Source organism: Macrobrachium rosenbergii, chromosome 29 (genome assembly GCF_040412425.1).
Source record: "Macrobrachium rosenbergii isolate ZJJX-2024 chromosome 29, ASM4041242v1, whole genome shotgun sequence".
Taxonomy (NCBI): Eukaryota; Metazoa; Arthropoda; class Malacostraca; order Decapoda; family Palaemonidae; genus Macrobrachium; species Macrobrachium rosenbergii.
The window spans coordinates 9945700-9961107 of NC_089769.1; the positions used below are offsets into that span (position 1 = coordinate 9945700).

Consider the following 15408-nt stretch of genomic DNA (forward strand, 5'->3'; position numbering starts at 1 on the left):
GACAGGAATGCACCTGAGAAAATAACTAGCGTATAAACGTAAAACATCCTACTAACTGACAGCCAGGATTATGAATTCTTGTGAGTTTGTATGCAAGTAATTAATCAAGCATCATGCAAACTTCTAATTGACGTTACAGTTCAACGTCAAGATAAGGAATTAACGGAACACATAAGAAGTGAGAGAGAGAGAGAGAGAGAGAGAGAGAGAGAGAGAGAGAGAGAGAGAGAGAGAGAGAGAGAGAGGTTAGTTAGAAAACGTTTATGCATGTGACTTACGCATGAAGCCACTTCATGGGAAGCAAATGCATAACGGTGAGAAGTCTCAACACGGGAAGGAGGAGGGCGAAAGAAGATAAGGTGGAAAAAGAAGAAGGGAAAGGATGACGATGTGTAAAGATGACTAAGGAGGATGGGAAGGTCATAACCGATTACTAATGAAGAGAAATCGAATGAAAACGATCAACTGCAGAGCAGCAAAGTGAGATTTTCCTCTTGGACACTCAGGCACACACAAGTCACATCCACGTTCTATCAATTATGACATGACTGACGAATAACAGAAGAATCTAATCAATCTCTTTTAAAGGCGTCAGTCTTTGCCTGAGAGTAAGTTCACGGACGGCATTTATTACGACACTTATAATTATTATTTTTTTTATTCTTCCAGTGTTCTAGGTAGACCTAGGTGGTTATGCTAGTCTCAGTTTAGAGGAAAATAGGAAAATAAACATTCTTACTGAATGGAAAAATAAATAGTCACTGAATCTTCTAAACTGACCCAGAATTTACAAACAAAGTCGTGCCCAAAAGGCAAAGATTTCTTTACAGACGTGTAAAAAAAAAAAAAAAAAAAAAAACTTTAACCGAAAACGCTGTCACTAGAGAAAAAAAAAACACTACAAAGATGAATAAAAAAAAGAAAGAAAGCTGGAAAGCAAGTCATTTCGTCACGTCCACCTGAGTTGTGGTGCGGATCGCAGGTTAATTACTGTTCATCTGCTTAATGACGCGCCGGAATAACTGGTGTGACAGCCGGGCGAATTCTAAATCATTTAAGCGGGAAGTTTTGTGGTTAAGAGACGACAACAGCCATTAACAAATACCAAGAACAGAAACTCGAACAAATATTTTACCTGGACGTTCAGGACTTCCATGAGAGCTTACACACCTGTGGGGAGGGAGAGGCCAAGAGTGAATTAGTGCTTGCTACAGTGGGAGTCATGTGCCTTAACATAATGAATGCATATTACACACTAAGAAAGTTCTTCAATAGTGCAACATATGTGCTATAATGTAAGCATGCACATCCATACATAAGTGAGATTTTAAACAATACATTGTAGCTACAATGTGAAAAGTATTACATGACTACAGAAAACACATCTTTGTGAATAAACATGTTAGTTCGAGCATATCTAAACAAATGCAGTTCATGAAGAATGGAGTATATCCAAAATCACACAAGCGTGAGTAAATAACCGAACACAAACACGCGTACATCATACATACGCCCACGAAACGACGCTGATTGCATACATAATGTACCAGTCTACATGCAACCTTCTTACGAACAACAGGCTTTCGTTTGAGTGTTCGTGAGCAAATGACTATTCAAGAACAACGCCACCTTGGCTTCACCATCAATTTTTCAGCAGCTTATGTTTTGCGTCTCTTGGCGGCCATAAAACTGAGACTGAAGGAACACAGGCTAGTTCAAGAGTCAAGCAATAACATCAATCAGAATTTATTTTTGCGGAATTTCATTGGTTGACTTTCGAGAGCGATAGAGATGTATATGAGAAAAACAAGTTTTTTTTTCAGAATGAAGGAACACAGGCTGGTTAAAAAGTCAAGCAATAACATCAATCAGATTTTATTTTTGCGGGATTTCATTGGTTGACTTTCAAGAGTAATAGAATTGTATGCAATGTATGCATGAAAAACAAGAAGGTTTTTCTTGCCAACCAATAACCCCGTTGAGAATTTTTCTTTTTAAAAATTTAACAGAATCATTTCAAATATGGATATTACAGTAAGCAGTGTACAACACCTATAAAGAAAATATAAAAAAGGCCATAAACTAACTATATTCTTCTCTCTCTCTCTCTCTCTCTCTCTCTCTCTCTCTCTCTCTCTCTCTCATTTTTTTAATTACACTGGTCACCCACTAAGATGCATATAATTATATTCCTTGTATGATTAAAGAATGAGAATGCTTCTAACAGGCGATAAGCTCATGGTGCTTCTGTAAAATAACCAGTTAAACTTTTCAACTGGGCATGATTGTATGCCCTACATACATAAAGAATAAGAATGCACATGATCACCTATTCATTACGGCATTACGTGTGCATTCCAGTATATTAACGCGTATGTCCCACCCCCCCTTTTTTTTAAATAAAAAATGAGAGTCTCGCAAACATGCTGTAGCAGTAATGAACTTTAAAGTTTCACGCAAGCCAACTAAATAACCCTAACAACACCACCATTACACGCCACGGGAGTTTAAGAAAACATTCCGTATGATCGTACTTGCTTGCACACGACCCAATAAAATTACACGTAATTGGCGCAAATGCTATAAGGAACAGGGTTAAGAACAGAGCATCTATATCTCAATTAACTGTGAAATAGGGACAGCTCCTTCAGTGTTTGCGCAGCGCCTCAGTTTCGACAGACCATAATCAATTAAGAAAACTGCCCACGAGAGAAATTTTCCTCAACAGTGTCAAAGGATATTTTGGAAGTAAACCAACAAAATATTGTAAAAAAATAGTTACTTGCCAGGGGAAATAAAATCTAGCTCATACCTGACAAAGCACGGCAAATGCGTAACATTTGTTGAAATTATTACCAATAATACACTTCGTGACATTCAAGTTATGGATCATAAACATTTTGCACGGTAAGAAAAAAGAAAGAGAGAATGAGGCAAAAATCAAAACTACAAATGATAAGGAGTTACGTCATAAAACAAGGAGGCTATGTTCAACAGCCATCCTTGACTTATAAAACATGAAACCCACCAGTTCGCCCGCGCATGCGCACGGATCTCATCACGAGGGCTCAAGAATGGTAAAACTTATAGTCGCGCATGTTATTAGGACAGTGACGGGGCAAGATGGCGGATTACTCAAGATTGCACAGGTTTTGCATTTATTTTTTCCTCTTTGTGGGGTTACGGGTCGTCTACTCTCCTTTTCTCTTCCTCCGAAAACACCCCTGAACTTTGGCATCTTTTTATTGTTCTTTCTAAAGGTCACTAACGACATAACAATGCGCTCAAGCGAAGGAAAAGATTTACCCCAAGGTGCAGAACGATTCCAGAGGCACATGCGTTATTTACATGACTTATGAATCGTGTCCAAACACAGAGTGCTACATTTTATGCAGTTCAAGACAATAAACACAGGGCGTAACTGTATAACCAATAGCAATAACCTGTTATGTTACAACGCATAACGACTGTATCAACTTCACATTCTTCACCAGCGATTCCAATATTTACCGGCGGGCGAGAGATATATTTTCTGCTGCTTATTGAAATTCGAAACATTCATCCGATATGCGCAGGACAGACTTCAAATCTTTTTAGCATATTCAACTCGACGTCCATTGCATTTGCAATAAACAATTCTCGGACACATTTTTGTGATTCTAAAAAAAATAGTATGTTTACCATACTAACATCATTAACAAGACCAGTGGCAGGTTATGTTCACGCTAGTCGAAAGCAATGAAAAATAACTGAAGAGCGCTCTCGAATATCAAGCTCTGAAGTATAAACTTCAAATGTTTGCTGAAGCATTTGGAAACAACCTTTTACACGATAAAGCAGGAGTATGGAATGACATTATTACAACTGTGACACAATAAACAAATATATACAAGTAAAATGCTTTCTGTCACCCTTGAATGAATTTATTATACTCACGACTTACCGCGAAAAGTGTATAAAAACATAATGACAATAATTGTAAATAAATAACACAGTATATCGTATTACTCTAGAATCAAACGAGCAGAGTAAACAACAACTACAACTGTTAAAAAATCAGAAATACAAAACATTGGAGTTGGCCCGGAAAATTTAGTTACGAAACCGTTCTCCCGATGACATAATATGTCCTTATATATTTTAACACGAATCGAACAACAACGACAAAGAATTTTTAGTATTCCTAGGAGGGAAGTGATAGCTTTCTCTTAGAAGGAGGAATATTAAGATGATGAGGAAAAACGGAAGTGGGGATAGAATTTCACAAAAGAGGTTCGTATGATATTATTTCAAAAACGGTTCTTCACCTGGCAAGAAAATTGGGCAATGCTCTTGCTATGGCTGCATAAATGGTTTCTAATCTTAAAAAAAAAAAACCCTTCAGGAAACACGGTAAATATTTACTATTTATCTCCATATGGTTATAATAACACTGATTTTCAAGATGATATCTATGGGAAAAAGTTTTTATAAGGTACCTGTAGAAGTGTATCGTTCTGATCATCCAAATCATTCACTTATATCACCTTGAATATTTTACTTGTTTCCACTTAGAAAGAAAACTTGACGTCAAAAAAGAAATCTGTAAACTAAAAAAAAAAAAAAAATAAATAAATAACACTACGAGTCTAACCCATTTCTAATGAATGACTGAGTGCAGAAAACTTTCATGTTATTATCTTACTGCACCAAAACATAATGTATATCCTGTAAAGCCAGCTTTCGAAAGTAAAGGAGATAAATCTTCCTCAGATCAATTACATACTGAAAATTACTGCATTTGTGAGAGCTGGATGCACCTAGATAGCGTTCTGAGACCTGCGTTATTTGGTATATAAACTGCCGAGGTATTATGAATTAACGGGAATCATGTGACAAATTGTAATTTCTTTGTTAATAAGCAGTTTCATCTAGGCATAAACAAAGTTAAACATACAATGTCCAAAATATAAATAATAATAAACGCAAAGGGTTGAATGGGTAGAAAGAGGCTGAAGGGGAAAAAAACTCTATGCATATTACTGTCAAAAAGAGACTACAGAAAGTAGACTTCAAAAGTGTAAATAAAGAACACAGACGTAGATGTAAAGACTGGCAAACCTACGAGTATCAAATAATGAACACCTTCATATGACAGACACTAAATGTTAGATAAGGACACATGCGTCTAATAACGCAGCTTTCATAAGTTAGCGTCTAAGAATGGAACAGTAATTGACCTCAGCAATCTCTCGCACATGGTTCTACGAAATCACTCTCTGAAGACGTTACAGGGCTTTTTCAGTATCACAAGTTGATTTATTTTCATTAGCTATCTAAAAGGAAAAAATTATAAAATACGCGTTTTAACCCCGACTTAAGTAGAGCATGAAACCTAGATATTCAAAAGACACTGCCGAATCATAGACTATCCTATGTTCGGCGTAACTGCGAGCAGGAACACAGACGAATATAGATTGATGGAGCCCAAATGCGACAAAGATATTGGAGGAAAGGGCTTTTAGAACCTAAGGACCTCAGACTATTCAGCAGGCGGCATAAGATGCGAAAACTCTGCGATATTATTCAGGAAGACACTGCGATTCAAAAAGTTATGATACAGAGATAAAGTTACTTCAGAAAACTGGAAATTATAACTATAAAAAAAACAAGAAGAGGGTTACTTGATGTAACAAATGAGGTATAATAAACATAGATTGAAACTAAAACCTAGAATTGGCCTACTTACTCGTATAAGCCTCCGGACGAAAATTTTCTTACATGGCATAGTTTCAATGCTACATCAAATTATACTAATGCCATAGATACCTATTATATAAAAAATACGCGTTAAAGCACGGCAATAATAACTTAAATGAGGGAAGCCATTCTTACAAACTAATAATTACACAAATAACTTTAACTTATCTAAGCGAGAGATTCTCGTTTCCGAAAGACTTCCAAAACTAAAAATCACTCTTCTTGACTCGCGCTGCCTTCAAAAACTTAGGTGTGAAAATACCCATATATTAATAAGATTATGTGATTAAAACAACGGGTTAGGATGTGAAAATTCTTGTAAAAGACTACGCTTCAGGAAAATTGTGTAATTACAGTGTCTAGGTATTTCTTTGTAACCTACTTTAGGTATTACAGTAACACCTTGAGTAGCGAAGAAGCACCTGCTGCCACTGATCTGATTAGTTGTTCATATGAATCACCTGAAATAAAAGGAGATTTCTGTCTTTCAGTGGTTCAGTAACCTTGTAATATGACTTCAAGAGCAAAACGCTGGGTTTACCAACATTATCCTTTTCCACAGAGATACACATCTTTCTTTTTTTGAATCTTCAGCTGAAAACCCTTATGGAAAGAGTCAACAGAATATAACCCCAAGAGGGTTTACAGTCTGTTCCAAAGTGAAATCAGCATGCAGAGGGAGGGAGAGACAAGTAATAGGAAAAGGTGATAAATAAATAAATATCATTGAATACAAAATAAAGCCGTTACACCTGCATTCAGGGGACGTCGGCAGAAAGAGGGAATGAATTTGCTCTTCGCTTAAATATCTGGAGATCTGAAGATTCCAGAACCGCATTATGCAAACTATTCTCCATTTTAGTTGTAGCCAAGGTAAAATTTCTAGCAAAGCGATTAGTAAACCTGATACTAGAAAACGACACAGTTTGTCAGCTGCAGCCTGCCTAATGTTGCGAACAAAAAAACAAAGTAGATCAGATAAAGAAGGGAGCATCATGAGGTATTTCCTTCGCAAATTCATTTTTGTCCAAACATTTTTTTTTTTAATTTCTTGTTGCTTCTCCATTGATAGGTTTTTATCTTAAACAGTTAAGGTGATCTGTAACTTTGCTCTCGCTCATATTCTTACGCTCTATATTGGATTATCTCTTCACAGGAACCTTGCTTACCTGTGAGGAACATCACATACTGAATTAGCGACTTTTTCTTATCCGTAATTATTTCTATACAGTCTATTTCTCTTGTTACCTTCTCGGCGTGATCAAGAACTTGTCCAGAATCTTCCTGGTTGTCCTGTAAACACTAATGTCGTTCCTCGATCGGAAATGAATCTTCACAGAAAGAGGAATGATTGACATTTCGAGCAGAACTGTATGAAGCTTCTCTCTCTCTCTCCTCAATTATAAGAACAAGCCTTCTCTCTTCCTTGCCCTTTCTGAGTAACAATACTAACAGTTAACTGGGATCAAATAATCATTTAAAATCAAAGAAAATAACTTGGTCTCTGCACTGATATTTTTTTTTCTTAACTGTATGCCCTGGGGAATCACTAACTTAGGCAGTTTCGATATAAAACTAAAATTAAATAGATATTTTCCTTCATTAAATTCTTCCAAGACAGCCAGGCAACTATCAGTTCCGGCTCTGGCTTACAAAATTCGTCGGCACAGCAATATATTTCTAAAGTCATTTGAATCAGTTCGGCTTTCTTCTGGCCAAAATACCTTCGGAAGAAATAAATTAACAACCATTTGTCATATCCACAATAAATCTTCCGTCATGGAAGAGTTGAGCTGGTTTTCCCAGTAAATGAACAATAAGTACCCCGTAACCGTTATTGTCCATAAAAGGGTAGCCCAATTATCACTTAACTTAAGACACATTAGTCGCCATAACCGGCTCAGCGAACGCTACACCCTGTGCCAACATCACGGTTATAGGCTACATAGTAACATTAAAAATGACCGCAATACCGACAGCCAGAATGTGCCATTTAGAAATCAGCATAAAAATAAAACTAAAATGTTAATGACAATTTATGACTCTGAGCCCTGAAGGAAGATAAAACACGGCGACAAAGATTTCGTGCCATTTTTCAACCTTGCCCAAAATACCGATTCTACGTTAACCTATCTTTTTATTATTAATAATGTAATATAGGGATAATAATGGTAATAATAACAACATAATAAGAGGCATGAAGACAAACACAACAATACATAATACCAATCAGTGCCAGCACAATTGCGTAATAAATAAGGTTTTACTTTCACTGTACCTTAATCCTGATATCCCTCACTAAAATATGAGCACAATGTCGTCAGTATACATACATACATACATACATACATACATACACACACACACACACACACACACATATATATATATATATATATATATATATATATATATAATCAGGAAATGCTGCAAGGAAAATAATTTTCGGACGTTCAAAAGGAAACATTTGCTTTTAATTTGGACAGAGAATCCGATGGGACAAATTGCCTAACGTCCTTACCTAGCACTGCTGAATGAAGAAAAGAAAGGAAATGGAAAGAAGAAACAAAACTGAGTTCCAAAGAAGGTTACAGACTATCGCATTTTAATATGAGAATAAGAGAAAACGGAAGCAAGGAGAGAATTCAAAACCGTGGAAGAGGAAGGAAAGAGAACCAACTGTTCAGTCCAAGGATTTCGGGGAGAGAGAGAGAGAGAGAGAGAGAGAGAGAGAGAGAGAGAGAGAGAGAGAGAGAGAGATCGTAAACACTTCGAAGAAAAGAATTCCCGAATAACGTTCAGCAGAAATCGCTCTGTCGAAGAGCAACAGTTATGTCGGCTTAGAATAAATTGTCTGAAAAAAAAAGAGAGAGCCTTTGCTCTCTCTAAAGGAAGATATATCACTTCTTATGAAGGCATAATAACATAACGAACGCTGTCTGTAATCAAAAGCTCAGAAATGCACCTGTAGAGGGCATTCGTATTCTAATCATTCCGCATACGTGATGACGTAACCTGTGGGGAGGAGAGAGAGAGAGAGAGAGAGAGAGAGAGAGAGAGAGAGAGAGAGAGAGAAGGGAGAATTACTGGCCAGAAATAATGCGAGTTTCGAAAAGATAAAAAATAAACACCATAAAACCGCTCTTCTTTAATTTACCCTTCCAACACACGTTGTTTCAAACACACGCACACGAGCTAGAAGTGCACACGTACACGCGCTAACGCAGAGAGAAGGTAGCCAATAAAAAAATGGGAAAAAAAAGCAAGGGTTGAAAAAAAAAAAAAAGATAATCCGTACAAATAAGATATAGAATGTTATTTATGAGCGAGAGGCGAGCCTTCTCGTGCGATAAGGAGTCGGAGCAGGTGTGTTTGTGAGCGACATAATGTAAGCCCAGGGAAGTATGTAGCATGCCACACTAATATAAAATCCAAAGACCCGGTCACGCAAGCAATCCGAGTTCGCGCGCATTGGTCAACACGCTATGCATCGATCACACTTAATAATACACACACTCACACACACAAACACTGCCAGGACTTTAAACAAAAAATAGCGAAAGGAGAATAACATCAGAAAAAAGCAACATCAATAACATCGAAGGCTGAGTCAATAACAGTAAGGGATTGGATAATATTGATGTACGTGGCCATTAGTCAAAGGAGATTGGTTAGTGTTTTCTTGGAGGTTCGACAGTGCGAAAGACGACGGAACAAAAACATGCAAAATCCCAAAAAAGCAAACAGTCTCTGAAACACACATCCACACACACTCTTACGCAAAAATCCTGGAGCGTCTCATATTTGCGACCTTAACAGGTATCGACACAAGTCGTATTTTCATTCCAAAAACTCTGTAAGGACCATCGCTGAAGCTTATATGAGACATGCAAACAAACTTTAGAAATAACTTAAAAAAAAAAACGACCATATCAAGAAACGTCATCGTTAAAATTCTTAACGGAAATATAAATATAGAGAAAGTTTTCAACTCAAGAATACAATACATAAAATGAACACCTTAAGTAACATTCATTCAAAAAAACATATTTCCCGAAACTGTCGTTGGCGATCGGAGCGGTCTTCTGCACACACACCAACGTTAGAAAGTGTCCTCGAATCCAAATATATTTCCTGAAGCACTATCGTTGGAGTTCACGGCACCCTTATTTTCGTGAGGCCATTCCGCTTCTGCGGAGAAATATGCAAATTCGCAGTCTGCATAAACAAACGTTTGGAACGTAATCACTGCCGCGCTTGAGACATGCTACGGTCATTAGCTTTCATACATCACCCAGAAAGTCCTCTCGTATCTAATTCCTTCACCCTACCTTGTTTCACACCCTCCGTCTCTCCTTCTTTTACACAGGTACAAAGTTATGATTCTCTTTAGTTTCTCTCTCTCTCTCTCTCTCGTCATACAGCAAAGTTTCCTGATTATCTGATTTCCAAACCTCCCTCATTTTGTACTGACATCTATTTCTGTTTTTCGCTTTCTCGTATACACATTATGTAAAAAGCCGCCTCTCTCTCTCTCTCTCTCTCTCTCTCTCTCATACCTGACCTTCAAGTCTTCGTCACTTCACCAAGACACAATAATAAGGAGTTTTAAGACCTTCCTGTCTTGAGAATTCGGTACCTGTGACACGCGAACAATTCTCAAGCACTGCGTACAAACACACACACACACATACACACACAGACATACAAACGTACAAAAAACACAGGCGCATCGACTCTTGGACTCTTATTGGAAAATAAAACCGCGGCATAAAACAACTCTTTCGTGAAATGTTAAGTGGCGATTTTTCATTCTTCGTATTTTTTCTTTATTTGTGTTCTTGTTAAACTAAAGGATCTGATTTTCTATTGGTGCTCAGACCTGGCAAGACCAGTGACAAGAAACTATCAAGTAGATGGAAGGAAACGGAAGCAGCGACAGAATAATAAAAAACATGAAGGAATAAGCTATAATATAGTCTCTCAAAGCTAACTTCAATTAGCACACGCGAGGGAATTCTGTTCCTCAGGAACGGAAGAGACAACAGGAAAGTAACAGTCGAGAACAGGGGAAAATCCAAATCCTCAGTTACAGCGCAAGAATAAATCTTTTAAAAAATATGCCGTCTTTGCTGCACTTTGCAACGGAATACTCGCGGCAATCTGGCAATGGGCGAAAAGCTTAGACACTCACGAAAAGGACCCGACAGAACCCAAAAGATAAGCAAGCGACGAACGTACGTTACAAAAAACAAACAAAAACACAAACACCTTCCAACGCTTACTGTTGCCACAACTTCTAATGTTATACACTGGACGCAACAAGTTTCCTCTCTGTTGCGGGGTTGCGATGTGAGAGAGAAAAAAAAAAGACAAGATTATTTTTTCCCTCTTTTCTTTCGCGTTATTGTAGCGTTAACGTTGTTTAGGGGCGCCTCGTTGAGTTTTTACCCCCCCCTTTTTTCCGGTTGTTTTTCTAAAAGCCCGGCTAAGTTAAGGTTTCGAGGGTAAGGTAATATTTTCTCTTTAATACGAAATACGTAAGTTTGCTGCGTTCAATGCCGTTTCGCGTTTAATTGTTTTCCCAGTTGAAAACCCTTACTGTTTTTGCTAAAATTATTAATTGCTTTAAATTATCAACTTGGCTATCCTTCATGTTTCGATATGTAGCTCGTTTTAGCTTTCGTGTTCCATTATAAAATCCAGTTTATTAGAGATAATTTATTATTAATACATTGTATACTACTGTACTAACTATTAGTTGGCGTGTCGTCAAATGTCCAACTGCGTATCTAAATATTTTAGCTTTTTACATCCCTCGGCCAACCTGGCTTCAACTCGCTACAGTCGACTAACTACCAGGTCATCAAAGGTACAGTAGCTTTAAGAAGAACGTGTCTATATCGTTCTATCCTTGGCGGGGATTCGAACTCTGGCCCTTTTACTAAAAAGGCGAGCATCATAACAATTAAACTACATAGTTGTTGAATTTTTCAAGAAATGGATCTTAGCCATAGCCAAAACTGAGGCTATAAATGACTAATTATTCCAGTAATTCAAACAGAATCCATTCTTTCATTTTCTTATAAGAAAAACGACCACTCGAGATAAGACAATATCCTCATTATTTTGAAAATCCACCCATCTGAACATTTTGCTCGAATTAAACTCCCATTTTAGAATCACTGATCCTATTCAAGTTTACTTGTTAAAATCTACCTGAAAATTTCACATGCTACTGGCTAGGCAGTTTGACATAAACAAATCCTGCAACAAACGCACAAATAAAATCGACGTGATTCGACGGTCAGTAAGAGAAGATGGGAAAAGTAGAGGGTTTTTTATTTCGTAAAAGTCTGCAGAACGGCAAATCATTCAAAAGGTATCAGTGGAGGAGTTTCTCAAAAATACCTTGAGCGTAAAAATTTTGATGTATAATTGTTGTCTATTTTAATGAATGAACATTTTAACAGTGGAAACTATCAACGTAAGTAGTCAAGGTCAACTAATTTTATCTTCCATCTTTCGCTTCCAAACATTTAAAATATAAGGATGTTTTTTCGAGCAATCACGTTCGGGGAACCAGCCACAGCATCCCGAGTTCACAGGCAGCAAAGTAAATGAATATAGTACAACTTTATACCATTAACATACTTATTACACAGCTTTCATATGAAAGAAGCACAGGCACCTACTTTCACCAGGAAATTAACCATAGGTAAATCATTTGTTTTCGTCACATGTCGATCTCCCCAAGAAAATGTGAAAAATATATATATTTTTTCATCTTTGTGAAACTATTCACAAATCAAACGATAAATTAAATTACCATGAGCATTCAACCTAAATGAAATAACCATGTCATAACCTATCATTCAGGTTTCATTTTCACTCAAAGTATGATATATTTTCTTAAATTCTCTAGCAATAATGTTAAAACTGAATGTTCTGCTGCAAAGACCCCAGAAAACTGATTCAATAAGTTCCCTGGAAAAATTGTGGTTGAATATATTATCTGTAATTTTAAGAGTTCTTGGTTTGTCTTGAATATTTGGACACCCCAATATGTTTTAGAGAACATTCCTTACTTTTACGTAACAAAATAGTTAATACGTATGGTTAAAACTAATTCGTCACTATTGGAAACTGATCTTTAACATATTTTTAGGCTATAGATTTTTTCATGATAACATTTATTTCTGCAGAATATGTAACATTCCAGAATATTATACTTTTAAAATAAAATAATTTTTTTATTTGCTCTCAGTCCAACATCGTTTGCAGCCAAAAATCTCTACCAGTGAATCATTATCTTTCATTCAACCACTCAATCTCTTGGCTTTTCGGGTTACCCTGTGACCCACTACCCCTTCTAACAGACACCCAATGATTATTTCAAGCTAAAACGACCATTTTTTTTTAAGGTAGGGTCGTTAATTCGTAAGCCAAACTCATACAGGAAAAATAGAGCATATATTCATGAATTCATATATTAACAGAACAGCATCAGGTTAAAACCAGCCATATGACATGGCTAGGATTACAACCATCGTTTCGTTTATTTATCGTCCTATATTATTAGCTAAACACTCGAGTTATAATGGAAAGAAAATCCTTCTGAAGGCAAGCTGAATGACAGGGATATTAACGAGAACCGACAAGACTGGGTAATATCTAATATATAAAAAAAAATTAAAAATAAACTAATAAAAAAAAGGAAAACGGGGAGAGAATTTATTAAGCTACGATATGGAGCAAGAATCGACAAATGATGCAATACCTTACCGCCATAACACGAAATCAGGGAAAACGGGAATCGTAAAAGAATTCCTAATCTTTGCAGAAAAAAAGATGGCTATTCGCTAATGAAATATGGAACGTATCAAGTATTAGAACCAAGATTTAACGAGGCGAAGCCGGAAATTCCAAATTAACACGCAATCTTTGCTTACTACAGCTTGGCACACAATGCAATGGTATTTAAATGGAAGAAGAATTCATGCCTTCGTACAATCATCAATCGACAAACACACTCAAGTCCAAATATCATAAACCTATATTCAGCTGTAAGACGAACGAGAAGATGGCGAATGGGGACCAGACTTAATGCACAAGCATGAATTCTCGGCATGAGAATTGTAACAGGTGAAAGGAAAAAGAAAGTGTCAAATGATTAACAACAAGCGATGAGGAGGACCATTGTGGAAAAACGGGACTTGAATTAAATGAGAGGGGCCAAAAAGCACTCCCCCGCAAATCCCCGCCCCCATCCAAGACGAGAGAGAAAGAAAGAAAGAGCAAACAGAAATGACATTTCAAAAGCAGAGTTAAGCGCCTAGATGACCTAGAACACGAAAAGGCAACAATCCCCTCCAGCATTAAGAGAGAGAGAGAGAGAGAAAGAGAGAGAGAAAAAAAGTCAGTGGAAAAAAAAAAGTGGCTAAAATGTGCGAGGCTTCGTGCGAGGGGTTTCGCACGCGTAATACTTAAGCGTCATGAAGTAGCAAGTAACAGCAACAGCAACAGGGGGGAAGAAATTAAGCAGCACAACAATATAAAAGCGCAATATCGACCCAGCACTCAAGGCAGATCACGAAAGAGTGATATCATTGCAGTAAAAGCACGTCTCTTTCCCACCGCTCGACCCTCCCCTCCCTCCCCTCCCCTCCCCTCCCCTCTCCTTTCCTCCGACAATCAACCCCACCCCTTACGTACGTACACCCCCACAACGCCCTAACCTTAAGCACGGCATTCCGCACATCAAATATAAATAACTAGAGGGTTTGCAACTCTTTCATCAGCGTCGTTGATCAATGGGATTCCTAATTACGTTAAGAACGGACCTGTGTTAGACCACCGGTGTGAAAACTGGTAGAAAAAATAAAACCATATAAGATGTTATTGGGAACTCTAATAATAAACATGGTGGTAATAATCATGATAACCATGTTAACAATAATAAATATATAAAAAACATAAATAATAATTATAAAAATAAAACTATAAAAAATTGTTATCTGTTATTGGGAAACTAATAATAAACATAATGTTAAAATCATGATAAATCATGTTAACAGTAATGAACACATAAAAAGCATAAATAATAATTATAGCAATTGCCAAATATCATTCCACTTCATTATAAAAGACAAATCTAAAAATAAAGTAAAATAAGCAGCATTCCGCTTCGCCGAGAACGAAAGTGAAAAGAATCTCATGAAAAAAATAGGTCTAGTAGTATTCCACATACAATAATGAAGAGAAATTAAACGGGGAAAAAATCTTACACGATTGCAGCTCAGTAACGCTGCTCTATAACCCCCATCCAACCCACCCACCCCAACCCAAACTGTATAACTTATATTGCTCAATAGTGCTCCACTTTACCAAAGTATAGAAATCTTAAGAATAAGAAAATAATCCAAGTAATTATGTCTAAACAGCGTTCTAATTTGCTCAGGAACATGAAAATCTTTCATTGATAAAAATCCTGTTGTGAAGTTCCATCACGAAAAACAAGAAATAAAATAAAAAAGAGATACAAACAATACTCTTGTAATAAGTCAGGGCACTCGTTAAGACTGCGTAAGGAAATGGTTACCTGTACAATTTATGGACCCAATCAAAGATTTAAATGCCCTGAATCTATTGAAAATCCAAGTGCTTCGA

The 15408-nt window shown here is 36.9% G+C and overlaps 1 protein-coding gene across 5 annotated transcripts in view; it reads right to left on the reverse strand.

Moving 5' to 3' along the window:
- Window positions 1-15408, reverse strand: part of FoxP (forkhead box P) — a 1520060-nt gene that overhangs the window by 679241 nt on the left and 825411 nt on the right. For 3 of the 5 annotated variants that reach the window (XM_067130984.1, XM_067130987.1, XM_067130981.1), the window contains exon 1: window positions 1136-1171. In XM_067130984.1, the coding sequence (XP_066987085.1) occupies window positions 1136-1156 (21 nt within the window). In that variant the 5' untranslated portion in view covers window positions 1157-1171. Of the gene's footprint in view, window positions 1-1135; window positions 1172-15408 lie in introns of those variants that run through there. The other 2 variants (XM_067130992.1, XM_067130988.1) reach the window with 1 other exon arrangement.